Source organism: Clinocottus analis, unplaced genomic scaffold (assembly GCF_023055335.1).
Source record: "Clinocottus analis isolate CAN_PGR_092001 unplaced genomic scaffold, fCliAna1.0.p SCAF_20, whole genome shotgun sequence".
Lineage (NCBI taxonomy): Eukaryota > Metazoa > Chordata > Actinopteri > Perciformes > Cottidae > Clinocottus > Clinocottus analis.
This window is the reverse complement of record NW_027175932.1, coordinates 417934-435795: the sequence shown is the minus strand read 5'-3', so window position 1 is coordinate 435795 and position 17862 is coordinate 417934. Positions and strand designations below refer to the sequence as shown.

At 49.9% G+C, this 17862-nt stretch overlaps 4 protein-coding genes and 2 non-coding genes across 8 annotated transcripts in view; 4 read left to right on the top strand and 2 right to left on the bottom strand.

The window, feature by feature from the left end:
• The window catches only part of fbxo7 (F-box protein 7), a 4400-nt gene extending 4048 nt beyond the window's left edge, over window positions 1–352 (bottom strand). Inside the window, exon 1 of one of the 2 annotated variants that reach the window (XM_068586832.1) lies at window positions 206–352. The gene's annotated coding sequence lies outside the window, so the exon portion shown is untranslated. The other variant, XM_068586833.1, reaches the window with a different exon arrangement.
• A 167-nt stretch (window positions 353–519) lies between these two features.
• rtcb (RNA 2',3'-cyclic phosphate and 5'-OH ligase) lies at window positions 520–3911 on the top strand. The gene is made up of 12 exons (XM_068586831.1): window positions 520–982; window positions 1552–1630; window positions 1705–1772; window positions 1858–1957; window positions 2080–2236; window positions 2311–2467; window positions 2551–2710; window positions 2805–2980; window positions 3067–3255; window positions 3330–3440; window positions 3535–3654; window positions 3739–3911. Exons 1-12 carry the CDS (start codon window positions 890–892, stop codon window positions 3844–3846), a joined length of 1518 nt encoding a protein of 505 aa, XP_068442932.1. The 5' UTR covers window positions 520–889; the 3' UTR covers window positions 3847–3911.
• Window positions 3912–4455: 544 nt separating this feature from the next.
• On the bottom strand, window positions 4456–13569 carry xpot (exportin, tRNA (nuclear export receptor for tRNAs)). Of its 2 annotated transcripts, XM_068586309.1 has the most exons (26): window positions 13448–13569; window positions 12511–12628; window positions 12255–12337; window positions 12127–12183; window positions 11947–12016; window positions 11588–11806; window positions 11321–11505; window positions 11077–11245; window positions 10690–10926; window positions 10554–10592; window positions 10423–10485; window positions 9920–10044; window positions 9542–9686; window positions 9346–9465; window positions 9153–9247; window positions 8962–9031; window positions 8581–8819; window positions 8142–8427; window positions 7796–7985; window positions 7600–7716; window positions 7410–7525; window positions 7193–7240; window positions 7035–7106; window positions 6683–6739; window positions 6564–6601; window positions 4456–6529 (listed from the first exon to the last, which is right to left on the bottom strand). In XM_068586309.1, the coding sequence occupies exons 2-25, from the start codon at window positions 12568–12570 to the stop codon at window positions 6575–6577; spliced, it is 2889 nt and encodes a 962-aa protein (XP_068442410.1). In that variant the 5' UTR covers window positions 12571–12628; window positions 13448–13569; the 3' UTR covers window positions 4456–6529; window positions 6564–6574. The 2 variants fall into 2 exon arrangements, with proteins under 2 accessions (XP_068442410.1, XP_068442409.1); XM_068586308.1 differs by having other exon boundaries at window positions 4456–6601.
• A 457-nt stretch (window positions 13570–14026) lies between these two features.
• On the top strand, window positions 14027–17590 carry rpl18a (ribosomal protein L18a). The gene is made up of 5 exons (XM_068586310.1): window positions 14027–14108; window positions 15578–15757; window positions 16696–16825; window positions 16955–17064; window positions 17455–17590. The coding sequence occupies exons 1-5, from the start codon at window positions 14091–14093 to the stop codon at window positions 17545–17547; spliced, it is 531 nt and encodes a 176-aa protein (XP_068442411.1). The 5' UTR covers window positions 14027–14090; the 3' UTR covers window positions 17548–17590.
• On the top strand, window positions 15315–15443 carry LOC137791911 (small nucleolar RNA SNORA68). The gene has a single exon (XR_011078060.1). It is a non-coding gene; the product is annotated as a small nucleolar RNA SNORA68 (small nucleolar RNA).
• On the top strand, window positions 16310–16438 carry LOC137791910 (small nucleolar RNA SNORA68). Its single transcript, XR_011078059.1, has one exon. It is a non-coding gene; the product is annotated as a small nucleolar RNA SNORA68 (small nucleolar RNA).
• Window positions 17591–17862: the final 272 nt, after the last annotated feature.

The window sequence follows — 17862 nt, the reverse complement described above, 5'->3', positions numbered from 1 at the left end:
CACACGTCCATGCAAAATGAATAAAATGACAAAGAAACTTTCGTTTCAGAAGAAATTAAACGTTTCGCTTTCACTTCCGGTCCGAAGCTTCTAACTCGCTGCGTCACGATGACGCAGCTTGACGTCGCGTTAGCCGGCCGGCTAGCTGACTCGTTTACCGCCGTTCTGCGGATTAAAAGCCGTCGCGGCGGGAACAAACACTTACATGACGAGTTAAAGCGTTTAAATCCAGTACGTATATCACATTTGTCTGGTAAGTCGCGTCTGTAAACGGAAGAATGAGCAACGAGACATCAGCGGCGGCCAACCGCTGACTGGACAGCTTCCGGTTCTCGAAGGGCGATACCTTTCAAAATAAAACCCTCGTTGTAAATGTGTCGTAAAGCAACGTTATATAAAAACTAAACTTAGAGCAAATTAACGCTTTCAGGGAACCAGATATAATTGTGTGATGAGTGTAATGAACATAGCGACAATACATTGTACAGGTGTTAAATGTGTTGATTTAAAAAACAAATGTAAGAGTTTATGCTTTGTTTTGAAGGTCAGTCGCAGAACGTCCGGCTCGACTTGATGAATTTGACGAGCTAATCTTATTTGACTACAACTACGGCAAGCGATCAGCTTATTTAGTAGCTGACACTCTTGCCCACGAAAGCAATATAATATTTGAACACCACATATTGAACGAGTCATTCAGATTTATTATTAAAAGCCTCTTAAATCACAGTTACATTAACGTTTAATGTGGCATTTCAATGCGTCACGCCAAATAAAAAAACGCGTTCCTCTGTCGAAGCGCGTGTGGGCTTCCGTACCGCTGTGATTCGCGGAAGAACTGGTGAAAGCAGCACTGAAGCGTCGCAGCGCAGCTTCTGTGGTCGGAACGATGGCCCGAAGCTACAACGATGAGCTGCAGTACCTGGAGAAGCTCAGCGGAAACTGCTGGAGGATTAAAAAGGGCTTCGTGCCCAACATGCAGGTGAGACGAACACCTGCAGCCAGGGGCAGCCAGCGAGCACGTGCTGGAGACTTTAACGCCAAAGCAGACGAAAACTAAAGTTCACACCTGCTGGCGCAGCTCAGTGACGCAGCTGCTGTCTGTAACGTGGAGCCGAATGAATGGGCGGGGCTTAAGATGCGATAACATTCATAAAGCATCTAAATATAATTCAACGTGTGTCTGCAACGACCAACTGAAGCTTAAATATCAGTTATTCTCACTGGAGTCAGCAGAGCGTCACGAATCGGAGTTATTTATATATAAAAACTGTTGTTTTGATGAGAAACGTCAACGTGATTATTAAACTCAGAGGAAAAGCTAATGTTATGTATTCATGTAATGTGTATGTTATGTATTCATGTAATGTGTATGTTATGCCGTGTGGGGAAAGCAAAGAGCATCTTACGGCTCACATGACTACGCTCACAACAAATATGAATGAAGCTCAATAATCAGACTATTATTAATGACACACTGAGACTTATTACTATTGCTATGTGTGGGTTGTTGTCGTCATATTGATGGAGTTGTTGTTGTTGTTCCTCCAGGTTGAAGGAAACTTCTACGTGAACGATAATCTGGAGAAGCTGATATTTGAGGAGCTCCGTAACGCCTGTAAAGGAGGAGGTCAGCTGCTCTTTGTTATTATTATTGTTACTATTATTACTACTATTACTAATAATTAGCTGGTCTTCCCTCAGGTTTTGGCGGCTTCCTTCCCGCCTTGAAACAGATCGGGAACGTGGCGGCGCTGCCGGGGATCGTACACGTGAGTCTCATGACCGCATGCTGTTGATTTGATTGGTGGAGAGACGCTGCCATGACTCCTCCCCCTGCCCTGACTCCTCCCCCAGCGCTCCATCGGGCTGCCTGACGTGCACTCCGGCTACGGCTTTGCCATCGGCAACATGGCCGCCTTCGACATGAGCGACCCCGACGCCGTGGTGTCTCCAGGTGACGAGCTGCTTATTCTCATGCACACACTTCATTGTTATGAAGTTATGCTCAAGCTTTATGAAGCTTTATGAAGTCTTATTATGCAGCTTTAATAGTAACATGTCTCGTGGTTCCTGAAGGGGGCGTCGGCTTCGACATCAACTGCGGCGTGCGGCTGCTGAGGACCAACCTGGACGAGGCCGACGTGCAGCCGGTGAAGGAGCAGCTGGCCCAGGCGCTGTTTGACCACATCCCTGTGGGCGTCGGCTCCAAGGGGGTCATCCCCATGGGGGCCAGGTGAGGGCCGTTTACCTGTTTACTTTTCTACCCGTCTACCTGTTTACCTGCCTCACCTGCCCCCCGGCCCTCAGGGACCTGGAGGAGGCCCTGGAGATGGGGGTGGACTGGTCCCTGAGGGAGGGCTACGCCTGGGCCGAGGACAAGGAGCACTGTGAGGAGTACGGCCGCATGCTGCAGGCCGACCCCAACAAGGTGTCCTCCAAGGCCAAGAAGAGAGGCCTGCCGCAGGTATCCCAGCAGCCCCGGCTCCACGCTCACCTGTGGCTCACCTGTGGCTCACCTGTAACTCTCCTGTGACTCTCCTGTTGCAGCTGGGGACTCTGGGAGCAGGTAACCACTACGCTGAGATCCAGGTGGTGGACGAGATCTACAACGACTACGCCGCCAAGAAGATGGGCATCGACCACCGAGGCCAGGTGTGCGTGATGATCCACAGCGGCAGCAGAGGGCTGGGACACCAGGTGGCCACAGGTAGAGCTCACCTGGAGGCTGCAGCAGCTCCACGTGTTCATTAGCACACGTCCGGTAGCCTCACGTGTAAATAAACCTGCTGCTGCCGCCGCAGACGCTCTGGTCGCCATGGAGAAGGCCATGAAGCGGGACCGCATCACGGTGAATGACCGGCAGCTGGCGTGCGCCCGCATCGCCTCACCTGAGGGGCAGGACTACCTGAAGGGGATGGCTGCTGCCGGGAACTACGCCTGGGTCAACCGCTCGTCCATGACCTTCCTCACCCGACAGGCCAGCAGACGCTCAGATGTTCACATATAATTCACACACATCTCTATGTATCGATACGTTATTGTTGTCATTCTTTTCTGTTTCAGGCCTTTTCCAAAGTGTTCGTCACGACGCCCGACGACCTGGACATGCACGTCATCTACGACGTTTCTCACAACATCGCCAAGGTGGAGGAGCACATGGTGGACGGGAAGCAGAAGACGCTGCTGCTCCACCGCAAAGGCTCCACCCGCGCCTTCCCGCCGCACCACCCGCTCATCCCCGTGGACTACCAGGTGGGCGGGGCTATTTCCATCACTACTCCTGGGGGCGGGGCCTGTTTGATTGACGCACTGCTTTGTGGTTGCAGCTCACCGGGCAGCCGGTGCTGATCGGGGGGACGATGGGAACCTGCAGCTACGTGCTCACCGGCACCGAGAAGGGCATGACGGAGACGTTCGGCACCACCTGCCACGGAGCGGTGCGTTCAACACCGCAACTTCCTGTCCGTGGCCACAACATATGAGCTCTGCCGTTTCTTCCATGTTGAAGCACTTCCTGTCTCGTTGTCTCAGGGCCGCGCTCTGTCCAGAGCGAAGTCCCGCAGGAACCTGGACTTCCAGGACGTCCTGGACCGGCTGGCGGACCAGGGCATCGCCATCCGGGTGGCTTCGCCCAAGCTGGTGATGGAGGAGGTATGTGGAACGCTGTGTCGGGTTCTGCGGGGAACCAGTGAGTTTATTACATTGAAAGTGACTCTGGTTCCACGTCGCCTTCAGGCTCCGGAGTCGTACAAGAACGTGACGGACGTGGTGAACACGTGTCACGACGCCGGCATCAGCAGGAAGGCCATCAAGCTGCGGCCCATCGCCGTCATCAAGGGCTGAAGACTGTTTGTTTGTTTGTTTGTTTGTTCAAGAGAAGATTCACGCCAATAAAGATGAGCACGTTGCTTCAGTCTTTCCCTTTTTAAAATAACCTTCTGGTGCAAAAAGACAGCACATCCTGGCCTTACCAGTCAATACTGCCCAATACACATGAACGTGAACCATAATCATGACTTAAAGGGACTCGATAGTGAAAATATGACTTTTCATATCGATAGCATGAAGCTACACAGCATTACAGTTTGGACTCCAGCAATAGCATCATGTCAACACGCATGTCAAACAGATGGATGGCCTCGTCTGGGCTCCGGCGTGTGCTGAGAGCAGCGTTCAAAGACCAGCGAGGGAGTGGGAACTTTGTGTTCCTCAACAAATCCTCGACTTTAAAAATACGTAATTGAACTTTAGCTGAAAGCGAACGTGTCACATGTAGAGCAGTTTTAGACAATGTGGTTGTGTGTACTATCATACACTAAAGTACCACTGACTCACATGAACGTATGATCTGCGCTCACCAGGGTTTTCTGCATTAGAGCTTGATTTAAAAAGCCCTCGTGGTTGAGACTCACGGGGCTGAAACACTCGACAGTAACAAACAGGAAGTGCTCGTCGGTCAGTAAACACTTTATTGGTTCATCTCAAACCTCCTGAACATGAAACTAATGAAACAAACAGCTGAACGTTGCTCATGAGCCGTCTCCTCCTGAGTGGAAATAAATAAAATGTACGAGAGGAAACGCTCAAGAGATCAAAGTGGTAAAAAACTCAAATATAATTCAGTCATATTTCACCTGTAACGTCGTTACACCAGTTGATAACTGGCTTAGTGTTTGACAGGTTAGCGTTACAGACGTCAGAGTTCAATATTTGATGATAAATATGCAGATTTCCCTGGTGGTTAGCCTAGCTTAGCATGAAAGAGCTCTTGAAATGTCCCGAAAACGTTTGTTTTTACATTTGTTTGTGGTTTAAATGAAACAAACAACGCGTCTCTTAACCTTATCTTAATGCTAAGCTAACCCCCCCCCCCCCCCCCCCGGCTCCGCAATGAACATACGTGTAAATGAACAGAGTTTAAAGGTGAATCTTTGAAGCTAGGCTAGCAGTTCCAGTCTTTATGCTAAGCTAACCCTAAGCTCCATAGTGAAGACCATGAGACTAAATCCATCCAATCACCTTCCTCTAAGAAGAGAAAATAAACTTCTGATATATTGACTCCAGTCTTTATGCTAAGCTACGCTAAGCACCTTCTGTCTTGAAGTAACAGACATGAGATTGATTTCCGCTTCGACGTCTCTCAGAAAACAAGATATTAGATATTGAACAGTTTCTTGCTCTGCTAGCAGTTCCCCCCCGTCTTTATGCTAAGCTACGCTAACCCCATCTCTAAACAGCAAACTCATTTTTGTGTTTGAGATTTGTTTCTGGATCACAAACATTTAAACTTTAAACTATTTGTTTTCATTTTGGTGTTTGGAGACTTTTTACAAGTTAATGTGAGAAATTAAAGAACAAAAGCTCTGAAACAGATTTCAACAAAGTGGGCGTCGACGTTTGATGTGTTTTCTTTCACGTTATTGATCAGGTTATTGATCAGGTGGAGCGTTGATCATCAATAAATAACTCAAGTTATCACAAACGCTTGAATACAAAATGAAATCGCTTCTCAAAACAAGTTCACTTTGTTTTTATGGAAGATCGTCAACGCCGAGAAAATAAAGACGTAAAAATCTAAAATCTAACTTTCGACATTGAGTTAAAGATTTATCCAAAATTAGGAATAAAACTTACTTAGTCAAAATATGTATAAATAAATACTCAAGTCAATAAAGAGTAAGTATGAAAACTAAAAATCACCATAAATAAAAATACTAAAGTACAACGTGTGTTGTGTATTTTGTGTATTTTTACCACTTTAGTCTCAGGCGTCTCGGCCCCCAGGCCTTCGGGGTGTAAAGTATGAAGTTTTACTTTTAAAGATTTACAAGCTCAAAATAATGAAATATTAACTAAAACATATGGAAACAAAAACATCACTACCAGGTCAAAGAATACTACTTAGAAAAATAATTCTATAATACCAAATCAAACTTATGAGTACGTAAGAACTTCATCGATTAGCTCATATCTTTACTTAAAGAGTTTTTTTTCTTTCTTTTCCTTAAATTTCTGGCAGCAATGATCTTCCATACCGAGCCTCCAGGCGGGAAGATTTAAAAAAGTAAACCGTATTTACACTTTTAACATCTTATTCTCTTATTTACATTGTGTTCCTGTTCATTTCCACCTAGTATTAAAATACTAGTCTTCTTCAGGTCTTTGAACGCACCATAAGGTCTTCATCCGGTCTTTGAACGCACCATAAGGTCTTCATCCGGTCTTTGAACGCACCATAAGAGCTGAAACATGAGCGTCTTCATCAGTCTCGGGGGTTAAGATGTGTTTGAGCGTGCAGGTTTTTCCAGATTAACGCTCAGTTCGGGGATGATTTCCCAGAGTTCCACGCTGCGGCGCTCCTCCGGTCCGAGGCTCGGTCCAGGTCCGAGCGCCGGACAGACTTCCTCATGCGTTCACTCCTTAAGTGCAAGAGCAGCTCCTATGCTACAGCCCCTGTTGTGTTGCTAGCGGCGTGTGCGGCCACTTCCTGTGTGCGGCCACTTCCTGTGTGCGGCCACTTCCTGTGTGCGGCCACTTCCTGTGTGCGGCCACTTCCTGTGGCGTGGATCTGCTACAGCCGGGCTCGCTGAAAGAACGCCTGCGGAGGATCAACAAGTCCATTAAACGAGCCGAGAGCCAATCGCTGTGCTCGTTGAACAGGAAGTGAAACACGCCGTACCTTCATGTAGCTTTTCAGCACTTTGACGTCCGGCTGCTGAAGCACCTGACAAAGCTCCTTCAAGTGCAACAGGAACACAACGTCAACCTTTACCCACAACCCAACACGCTACACAACTGTGTTCTCTGCATGAGATAACATTAGTGTGTCTGTTGTCTCTGCATGAGATAACATTAGTGTGTCTGTTGTCTCTGCATGAGATAACATTAGTGTGTCTGTTGTCTCTGCATGAGATAACATTAGTGTGTCTGTTGTCTCTGCATGAGATAACATTAGTGTGTCTGTTGTCTCTGCATGAGATAACATTAGTGTGTCTGTTGTCTCTGCATGAGATAACATTAGTGTGTCTTACCTGAGAGATCTCAGGCGACACCTGCAGTGAAGGTAAATATTCCTGCTGCAGGAAGTGGATGAACTCCGGCCCCTGAGGGAAACAGGAGAAGAAGAAACGTCTTCAGACTACAGGAGCTCAGGAGGATCATTTCCAGGTGCGTCGTGAGCAGCTGTTACCCGTTTGAGATGAATCATCTTCAGCGTGAGCGCACACTCTGACAGCGTCTGGAACACAACGAGAGCTGCTGAGGGAGCGCTAACACACGCTAATGCTAACACACGCTAACATATGCTAACTAACATACTCTAACGCTAAGACACGCTAACTAACATACTCTAACGCTAACACACGCTAACATAAGCTAACACACGCTAACATGGCTGCAGGACTCACCAGCACCGTCTGAGCGTCCGAGAGGTCAAAGGTCGGTTTGAGAGGCGCCAGAAAACACGCAGGAACGATGTGCTTATAGACGAAGTCTGGAAATCCCACCATGCCGTCTTTCCCTCCTGCAGGTTCACCACAGCATGAGGACAACAAGACAACAAGAGGACAACAAGACAACAACCAGAGCCGCTCTCACCCCACAGCTCCACCATCTTGGTCAGGACCAGGAAGCACGTTTTCTGGGCGATGGGGTCGGGCAGGTCCACGGCTCCCTGGATGATGGTGAACACCACGCGCTCAATGTTCTCTGCTCCTGAGACAACAAACAGAGGGAGCGTGAAGGCTGCAGTGTGTTGTGTTGTTGTTGTTGTTGGTGTTGGTGTTGTTCTCACCCTGGCTGGCCAGCACCTCGTTCATGCCGCTGCTCGTCACCGTCTGGATGAAGCTGAAGTAGCTCCTCCTCAGCATCTGCTTCTCCAGAGACGCCGCCTGGTCGTTGTCCTCCGCCGGCCGGGACAGAACCCCGAAGATGGAGAGAACCAGGGGCATGAAGACCTGCTGCAGGAAGGGAGACACCTGCTGCTGCAGGGGGAGAGAGAGAGGCATGAAGACCTGCTGCAGGAGAGAGAGAGGGAAAGAAAGGCAGAGAGAGCGTCTTGCTCCTCCTCCTCCTCCTCCTCCTCCTCCTCCTCCTCCTCCTCCTCCTCCTCCTCCTCCTCCTCCTCCTCCTCCTCTTACCTTGAACTTGGCGGTGATCTGGCTGATCAGAGGGATGAACTCCTGCAGGTCTCGGGCCTCGCAGTCCTTCAGCATGTGCTCGGCGGCGGCGGGGATGAAGGGCAGCACCTCCTCCTCCATGCAGATCACCATGCGGTGCAGGAAGGAGCGCACGGCGCCGCGCAGCAGCCCGCGCTGCACCGCGCAGCTCAGCGCCGGCAGGAAGCTGTGCAGGCAGTCGGTGTACACCTCCACGCAGCCGCACTGCTTCACCGTCTGCTTGTTGCTGAACGCCTTGCTGGTGCGGCTGAGGGAACGCGGGAGAACGTCAGGGGAACGTCAGGGGAACAGGAGACCAGAGGGACAGGAGACCAGAGGGACAGGAGACCAGAGGGACAGGAGACCAGAGGGACAGGAGACCAGAGGGACAGGAGACCAGAGGGACAGGAAAGCGCCTCACCTGGCGAACCCCACGGCGTGGCTCAGGCAGTCGGCGAGCGCGGCCTGCCGCTCGTCCTGCGGCTCGGCCTGCAGCTCGGCGAGCAGCAGGCGGAAGGCGTCGGTGAGCGGCAGCAGAAGGCTCCTCATCAGCGCCTGCTTCCTGTGGGCGGGGCAGTCCGCCTGCACGATCAGCACGCCCGCCGCCTCGAACATGAACAGCTGGTCATCGCTGGTCAGCAGCGCCGGGAAGCCATTGTCCTGGAAAGGAGTCAGGGGGCGGAGTCAGGGGGCGGAGTCAGGGAGGTAAGAAGGCGGGGTCAGATGATCACATGTTCCGTGACTTTTAATCACATTTTCATGACTTTAGGTCTGGAGACAGTCAGACACAATCAGTACTCACGGGAAGAGCCAGCTTCAGCAGGTCCTGGATGCGGGTCAGGACGTCCTCGATGAAGGCCGTCATGTGTTTACTGTACACACGAGTACACGGACCAGTACCTCAGCATGAGTATAATAAGTACATGACACGCTGCTTCATGAGACATTATCATACAGTAGTAGAACTAATAGCAGGGTGGCTGCAGGACTCACTGCAGCGTCTTGATGAACCTGGAGAAAAGGTAAGCGACTCTGCTGCGGACCTTCGGGCTGCTGTGTCTCAGTCCTCTGTGGTCCAGAAACGCCATCTGACAGTGAACGCATCACAGAGTTCTACATGTGTACAACGTGTGTATTATTGTGTACAACGTGTGTATTTACTGTGTATAGACGCGGTCGCCCTCACCAGCACGTTGGGGATGTGTTCGGGCTCCACCAGGAAGAACTTGTCGTATCTGACGACGGTCTCGAAGAACTCCAGAGAGACGGAGCTGTGCTGGAAGCCGCTGACGCCGCAGGTCACCAGCTGCCGAGAATCAAACACACGGCGTGAGTCCGCCGCCCGCTGGGGGCGTGCGACGCGGCGGCGGCGCCCGACTCACCGTGCGCATCATGTCCTGCAGGGCGCTGGTCTTCGCCGTGTCTCCGGTGAAGTGAGCGCCGTGCGCCGCCGGCAGCGCTTCACCGAGCATGTAGAGCAGCCGCACGGCCACCTCCACCTCCATGAAGGCCGCGCTCTGCCAGGTCCTAGAGAGAGACCTGTTAGGGCTCATTGTTGTCTCTACGATGACCTCACGGGAACAGCTGACTCATTATTCTCATATTAATTGGTCAAATTTGCACCTTTTTGAACGTTTACTGCCGTTAGCTTTAGCGTCATATAAATACATATTTTAATGGGAGAAAGGGAAAAACCACAGATGTTGATAAGACAATAGATCGACAATAAACATGTATTTTGTATCAGTGGATGCTCTCACTGCATGGTGCTGTTGAAGACGCGCCGTACGGCCTCCAGCAGCAGCTCCGGAGAAACCTGAGCCAGCCGGTCCAACAGCATCTTCAGATGCTTCCTGTACTCCACGAACATGGCCTCATCTTCCCCCTGAGGACAAACCACTTCCTGTTTCATGTAAACTACAAACCCGGCTTCTTGTAAACTACAAACATGGCTTCATGTAAACTACAAACATGGCTTCATGTAAACTACAAACATGGCCTCATGTAAACTACAAACATGGCCTCATGTAAACTACAAACATGGCCTCATGTAAACTACAAACATGGCCTCATGTAAACTACAAACATGGCCTCATGTAAACTACAAACATGGCCTCATGTAAACTACAAACATGGCCTCATGTAAACTACAAACATGGCCTCATGTAAACTACAAACATGGCCTCATGTAAACTACAAACATGGCCTTACATGCCCCCTGAGGACAAACCACTTCCTGTTTCAAGTAAAACTACAAACTCGCCTCGTTTTCGAAGTTGTACTCGTCGTCGTAGGTCAGCTTCTTCATGACAGCCAGCATGACGGCCTGCAGGAGAAGCTCAGGTGAGTCGCTGAACGTCAGAGAGACGTCGACGTCGCCGCTCATGAACTCACCTCGATGTTGCTCTTCTGCTGGTCGGTCAGCTGAGGAAGCTGAAGAGCAGGAGGAAGAAGACTTTGTGTCGTTAACGGCTTCTTCCGAGTTTAAACAAATGAAGCAATGAAAGGTGACGTGACCCGGACGTCTCACCTGCTTGAGGACCTGCAGGTACTCGTGGCAGAAGCCCACGATGTTGGCGGAGATGTCGTCGTCCTCGTGGGCCAGCAGCTGCAGCAGCAGTGGCACCTTGGCCTCCACGGCCTGCAGCGCCTCCGCAGAGTCCTTCACGTTGCCCGTCTTGGCCAGCCGGCTCCAGCTGAGCACCAAACTCTGACCCATCCCGTTCACCAGCCGCGAGAACTTGGCCAGGAAGTCCACGTCCTCCTCCTGGTGGGACAGGAAGTGAGGGACAGGAAGTAAACTCTGAAACCCTCCGACCCGCTTCAGAGGAACGAGACGCTGGAGGTCGTCTGTACAGTTTCCTCACATTTATTTGTCAGAAATCAATCTTGACCAAAAGGTAAACGTCCCGCCTACCTGCTCCACCTGGAAGAAGCCGGCGGCCTGCAGCACTCGGCTCAGAGACTCCACCAGCTTGGTTTTGTCCGTGGGCTCCATCCCCTTGTTGACGATCTCAAACAGGCAGTCGCAGGCCTCCTCCCTCAGCTCCTGCACCGACATCTGAGCCAGGAGCAGGTTCACGAAGCTGGAGGGGGGGAGACGTTAGTGGAGCTCTCTTTCTCTCATCGTTTCTCTCTCTCTCTCCTCGCTCCCCACTGACCGGTCGTTGGCGATGAGGTTGAGGTCGATCCAGGACACGAAGGCTCCCACCACCTCCAGGCACTGGCAGGTGATCTCTGGGTGTGAGTGCTGGTAGGTCTGCAGGATGTGGAACCAGGACTCCACCAGGCTGGGGATGCACTGCTCCCTCATGTGGTCTTTGATCAGCGTGTTCCTCCGGGTCTCCTGCAGGGAGAGAGCGTAAGGGGGTCAGAGGTCACAGGTCACAGGTCAGAGGTCACAGGTCACGGGTCAGAGGGCGCCTCACGTCGGGCCGGTGCAGGATGTCCCGGTCCACCACCTCGGCGTCAATGGCCATGAGCGTTCTCAGGTAGATGTCCACGCCGTGAGGGTTCAGGCCCACCAGGGACAGAACGTCGAAGAAGAACTTGGGCCACAGAGTCAGGTACTCCATGATGAAGGTGAGGGCGAACACCTGGGCCGCTTTGTTCCTGATGAAGGGCTTCTCTGGCTGAGCGCTCATCAGCTGGTGGACAACACGTTAACACGTCACATGTTACACGTGTGTAACACGTGTTAACACGAGTTACAACATTACAACTTCTTGAGAACATTTATTAGAACAAACATTTCTTCCAGCGTTCACATGAAGTTAAAGAAACGCACCTGAGACTGGAGCCACTTCATCAGAGCCTCTCTGATCAGCTGCTGCTGAGCTGCACTCAGACCAGCATGTCTGCAACACACACACACACACACACACACACACACACACACACACACACAGTGAGATAAGCACTAACTAATACAGATGAAGAAAAACCTCCTCTTCCTCCTCCTCCTCACCTGAACTTGATCTGGTGCTCCAGCACTTGGAAGCAGAAGAACTTGACGTGGTCGTCGCTGTAATGAAACACGGGTAAGTGAGGTGAGGAAGAGCAGAGAGGAAGAGCATAGAGGAAGAGCAGACTTACCTGTACAGCCCATTAGCGACGGCCTCGGCACAAACCTCCCACGCGTCCTGAGACGCCTTCAGCTGCTCAAAGTACGCCATGGCCTGAAGAAGAGGAGGAGGAGGAAGAAGAGGAAGAGGAGGAGAACAGTTACACATCTTTTAAGTGTACATATCTTGAAGAGGAGAGATCACATGGTGTGTATCTGTGAGAGATGGATTAGCTGTGAGGTGAATATCTAATAAAATAACAAGGTGCATATGGAGCGCAGCCCCACCCGCTGCCTGTAGGGGGCGTCTGCGTTGGGGTCCAGTCCCAGCAGCGCCTGCTCGTCCATGACTGCAGACCGGTCGGGGTTCACTCCTCTCTGCTGCCGCCGGGCACCCCGCTCTCATCTGGGGGAGGAGTCACACCGTCACCACGACAACATGACATGATGGGATGCTTTACAGGACAAGATGGAGCCGTCACACCGTCACCACGACAACATGACACACCGGCTGCTTCACGCTGAGACTCCTGAAGCACAACAACGTTTACTTGAGCTGCTGTTGAGTAACAAGCAGCTCACCTCCTCCATGATGCAACACCTCAGCCCTGTCTCCTTTATTAGCCTCCATGTCTCCTTTACATGTCTCCTTCTTTAGCCTCCATGTCTCCTTTACATGTCTCCTTCTTTAGCCTCCCTGTCTCCTTTAGCCCCCCTGTCTCCTTCTTTAGCCCCCCTGTCTCCTTCTTTAGCCCCCCTGTCTCCTTCTTTAGCCCCCCTGTCTCCTTCTTTAGCCTCCCTGTCTCCTTCTTTAGCCTCCCTGTCTCCTTAAGCACTTTTAGGAGGGTGAACATGTCCCGCGTGCCCGGTCCTCTCCTTTAAAAACATGCTAACAACTTCCCTCAGAGGCAATAGCTGCTAACTAACTCAAGCTAGCGTTAGCCGGATAGCTTCTAAGCTAATTCTGACACTAACGACCAATAAGAACTTGCGTCATCACCTGAAAGCTTTGTTTACGGTCCGTACAGAGAGCGTGTGGAGTAGTAAAGAACTTTACAGGTGTTTTTAAGCTCGTTATCGCGCTCACGCTGTGACGTTTCCTCCGTCTCACGGTGAGAAATAGTCGCTGACGTCAACCGCTTTTTATCAAGATAAACAAGATCAATATCGTTTATTGTCGAGATAATAGATCAATAAAACAAAGTGCACATGGTGGAGAACTGACCTTAATTAAAAACCTATTTCATCAGTGTTCTCGTGTTTTTCTGGCCGTCAGCTCATCAGAGAATCGTCCAGAATCAGTTGCACGTCGGTCGGTGCGGCGTGTCTGCTCCGTTAACATCCGGGTCACTGCGGCGTATCCGCTCCGTTGACATCCGGGTCACACCGGAAGAGACACTAATACGTCGACCTAAAAAAATATATTAAAATTTAAATATAATATTTTGATGAATTAATATAAACGTGTTTTTATTTTGCAACCACCTTTATATGTTATGTCATGACGATACATGCCATAAATGAATAGAAAGTAATTTACCGTAAAACATTACATTGAGAACAAAGTCTCACAGTTTGATGGCTTTGTTTATTGTTATTGTCTTAATACAAAGCCCCATCCCTCAATTATATTTGTTTTACTTAATTACATTTACATTCATACACATTTTTCGTAAATAATAATGAGATTGATAAGAAAATATTTTTAAAAAGTTTCAGTGTGGCCGAATTTGAAGCTATCGTCAGGGCGGGAGAGGCGGCCCTAAATCCCCGGATGTTCCTCCTCCTCCCGCCATTCAGTCCATATGACGTCAGCAGGCTCCGCCCTGCAACTTCCTCTTTTACCTCGTCGGTGAGCGAGAGACACCATGAAGGCGTCCGGCACAGTAAGTAAAACTCTTTATTTACCAGAATATGCCTCCGACACACGGACCAAACGGCCCGATGTCGCTTTGTAACGTTGCGCCTGTTTCTTAAACGTTTTAATTTGCGGTGAAAGTGCAGTTTAAAAGTGACATTTTCGAGTGTTTTCTTCCGCGCCGATGGGTCTCGCGGCTCCAACATGGCGGCCGCGGCACCACGTGGACGCGTGAAATGCTCAGGAGAGACCGCGGCCTCTCAGAGGCCGGGCGACTCTTCTAAAGCTCTGCTGTCGTGTAATGTTACCGTGGATCCGTCTCACGGAGCTTTTAACGTGTGACGAGCTGACTGTTACCGGCGGCTCTACGCCCGAGCGCGTAGCTGTGCGCGTAGCAGTGTGTGTAGATATGTGTGTGTCTGTGTGTGTGTGTGTGTCTGTGTGTATGTGTCGTGTGTGAACGTTCATTACGGGCTATTTGAGTGACGCGTTCAGTCATTTGGCAGATTTGCTTTTATATTAATTGTAACTGTAAAGTTACTGTAACTTTAAAGCTCTCTGCATAAACCACCGTGTTATAAACGCATCTTGCTCAGTAAATACTAATTATGTGACATCATGTCCTCTAACTTCCACTTCACTTGATTTATGCATGACAATAAATCAACGTAAAGCTCAAAGTTGTTAAATATCACCACATTTCTTCTAATTTAAAGATAATTAACGTCTGAAAGGCTGAAAGACACTCAGCCCCGTAACATGTATAAGATCCTCACAGAGCAATTCTTATGTATGAATTCTTATGTATGAATTCTTATGTATGAATTCTTATGTATGAATGCTTGTGTATGAATGCTTATGTATAAATGCTTATGAATTCATGCTTATGTATTTATGCTTATGTATGAATGCTTATGTATTCATGTTTATGTATTAATTCGTATGAATTCATCTTTATTCAGCTTCAGGTGTTAAACTGAGTCAGGAGTGAAATTAGAAGTGTCATCCTGAACGCTGTGAGATAAAAGTTAAGAGCATGAATCAACGGAAACTATTTTACACTGAATATATATTTAACACGCAGTGTGGGAACGTTGAGGTTCCTTAAGGAACGTTGAGGTTCCTTAAGGAACGTTGAGGTTCCTTAGGCAACCTCGTTGCTCGTGGAACGTTAAAGTTCCTGGTGGCCCGTTGCGGTCCTGGTGGAACCTCGTGTTCTGGCCGTGAGCTTGTCTCAGCACCCAAACCCAAAGGCCTCGCCTGCTGGTGGCGAGCTCTTGTATGGCGTGCAAACAGGAAACAGATCCTTGTCGCCTTTCCGTCGCTGACGTGCAGCAGAAAGTGAAACCAGGGGTCAACACGCCGCCTTTGAACGCATCGTCCCAGACGCCTTCACTGGAACCCGTTCAGGTGGACGTCTGGAGGCTGGTGTTTACATGTTTGTGTCGTGTCACATGACCCTGTAGCATGTACATGACCCTCTCTTCCTCCCGGCAGCTTCGGGAGTACAAGGTCGTGGGCCGCCTGCTGCCCTCGGTGAAGAACCCGGCTCCTCCGCTGTACCGCATGAGGATCTTCGCCCCGAACCACGTGGTGGCCAAGTCCCGCTTCTGGTACTTTGTGTCCCAGCTGAGGAAGATGAAGAAGGCCTCCGGAGAGACGGTTTACTGCGGCCTGGTAGGCTCCGCCCCTTCTTGCTCCTGACTCCCTGTCAATCGCTTTTAACGAGTCGTGAGTCTTTACTCGCGTTTCCTTCCTGCTCTTAGTGAAGGATTTAAACTGCCGAACACAGAACCGTTCATAAAAACTCAAAGTGAATAAAGACGCCGCTCTGTACCGGCGAGCTCGTGAGTAATGAAGCGCCAAGAATACTCGAGTTGTGTTTTAGTACCTGAAGGAGCGCTGGTCTCTGGTCGAGCAGGTTTCTTAAACGCATCACACGTCTTACCGGGACGTTTATGCACTTAGTTACCCAGCATGCACCAGACCGACTCTGCAGACGTAAAGGTCATAACTTTGACATTTTTGACTGAAACTCCTTCACGTCTCAAAGCTTCAGATTGTTTAGGCCTCTATCTTCAGTCTCTTAGTACACGAGCTGCTGTAAAGACCCTGAAGTAAACACGGCTAACAGGCAGCGTTAGGAATCTTTACAAAATCATGTCAGATTATGCTGGGCGTTCATAGTCACATGACGTGAACGTTTCATTTTTTATTGAGTCCTGGAGCTCAGCACCCAAACCCAAAGGCCTCGCCTGCTGGTGGCGAGCTCTTGTATGGCGTGCAAACAGGAAACAGATCCTTGTCGCCTTTCCGTCGCTGACGTGCAGCAGAAAGTGAAACCAGGGGTCAACACGCCGCCTTTGAACGCATCGTCTCAGACGCCTTCACTGGAACCCGTTCAGGTGGACGTCCGGCGGTTCAATGACCGGATGTTACGCGTTAACTGTGTTCTCTGGCGGTGCGTTCAGGTTCACGAGAAGTTTCAGGTTAACTGTGTTCTCTGGCGGTGCGTTCAGGTTCACGAGAAGTTTCAGGTTAACTGTGTTCTCTGGCGGTGCGTTCAGGTTCACGAGAAGTTTCAGGTTAACTGTGTTCTCTGGCGGTGCGTTCAGGTTCACGAGAAGACGCCCCTGAAGGTGAAGAACTTCGGCATCTGGCTGCGTTACGACTCTCGTAGTGGAACTCACAACATGTACCGCGAGTACAGAGACCTCACGACGTCTGGAGCCGTCACCCAGTGCTGTGAGTCTCTCACACTCACAGACAGACACACACACACACACACACACACACACACACACACACTCACAGACACACACTCACAGACAGACACACACACACACAGACTCACACTGGTCTCTCTCCCATCAGACCGGGACATGGGCGCTCGTCACCGTGCTCGTGCTCACTCCATCCAGATCATGAAGGTTCAGATCATCGCTGCCAACAAGTGTCGCAGACCTGCCATCAAGCAGTTCCACGTGAGTCCTCTTCCTCCTCCTCTTCCTCCTCCTCGGGTCTCTCTCTGGGTCTGACTCCTTGATGGTCCGCTCCAGTTTAAAAACCCGACAGAACAAACCTCCAGCTTCCTCTTCCAGGTTTTCAGCTTCAGTCTCCAAACCTGGCGGTTCTGAACCTGGAGACAGATTCATGCTGACGCTTCTTCTTCTGTGGTTCCTCGCCTTTCTTCTTCTGTGGTTCCTCACCTTTCTTCTTCTGTGGTTCCTCGCCTTTCTTCTTCTGTGGTTCCTCACCTTTCTTCTTCTGTGGTTCCTCGCCTTTCTTCTTCTGTGGTTCCTCGCCTTTCTTCTTCTGTGGTTCCTCGCCTTTCTTCTGTGGTTCCTCATGCTTCTTCTTCTGTGGTTCCTCAGGACTCCAAGATCAAGTTCCCTCTTCCTCACCGGGTTCTCCGTCGGCAGCACAAGCCTCGCTTCACCACCAAGCGGCCCAACACTTTCTTCTAAAGTTTCACTTTGTGCAGAAAATAAAAAGAATCTTCACATCAAAGCTGTCGTTTATTTAATAGGAATAAAACCGCTGTTTTATGGAAATAAAGGTTGTTTTTTGTGCTAATTTTGTCTTTATATTGAAAATAAACCTTGAATAATCTCAGAGGGATTATTACAGGATTATTCTGTTGGTCGTCCTCAGTGAAGAAGCAGCAGACGTCTAACGCCGATAGAAAGAATGCAGGTGTGTGTAGCTCAGTGTGTGTGTGTGAGTGTGTGTGTGTGTGTGTGTGTGTAGTTGTTTAGTCCTCGTGTCTCTGAGTTGAACGT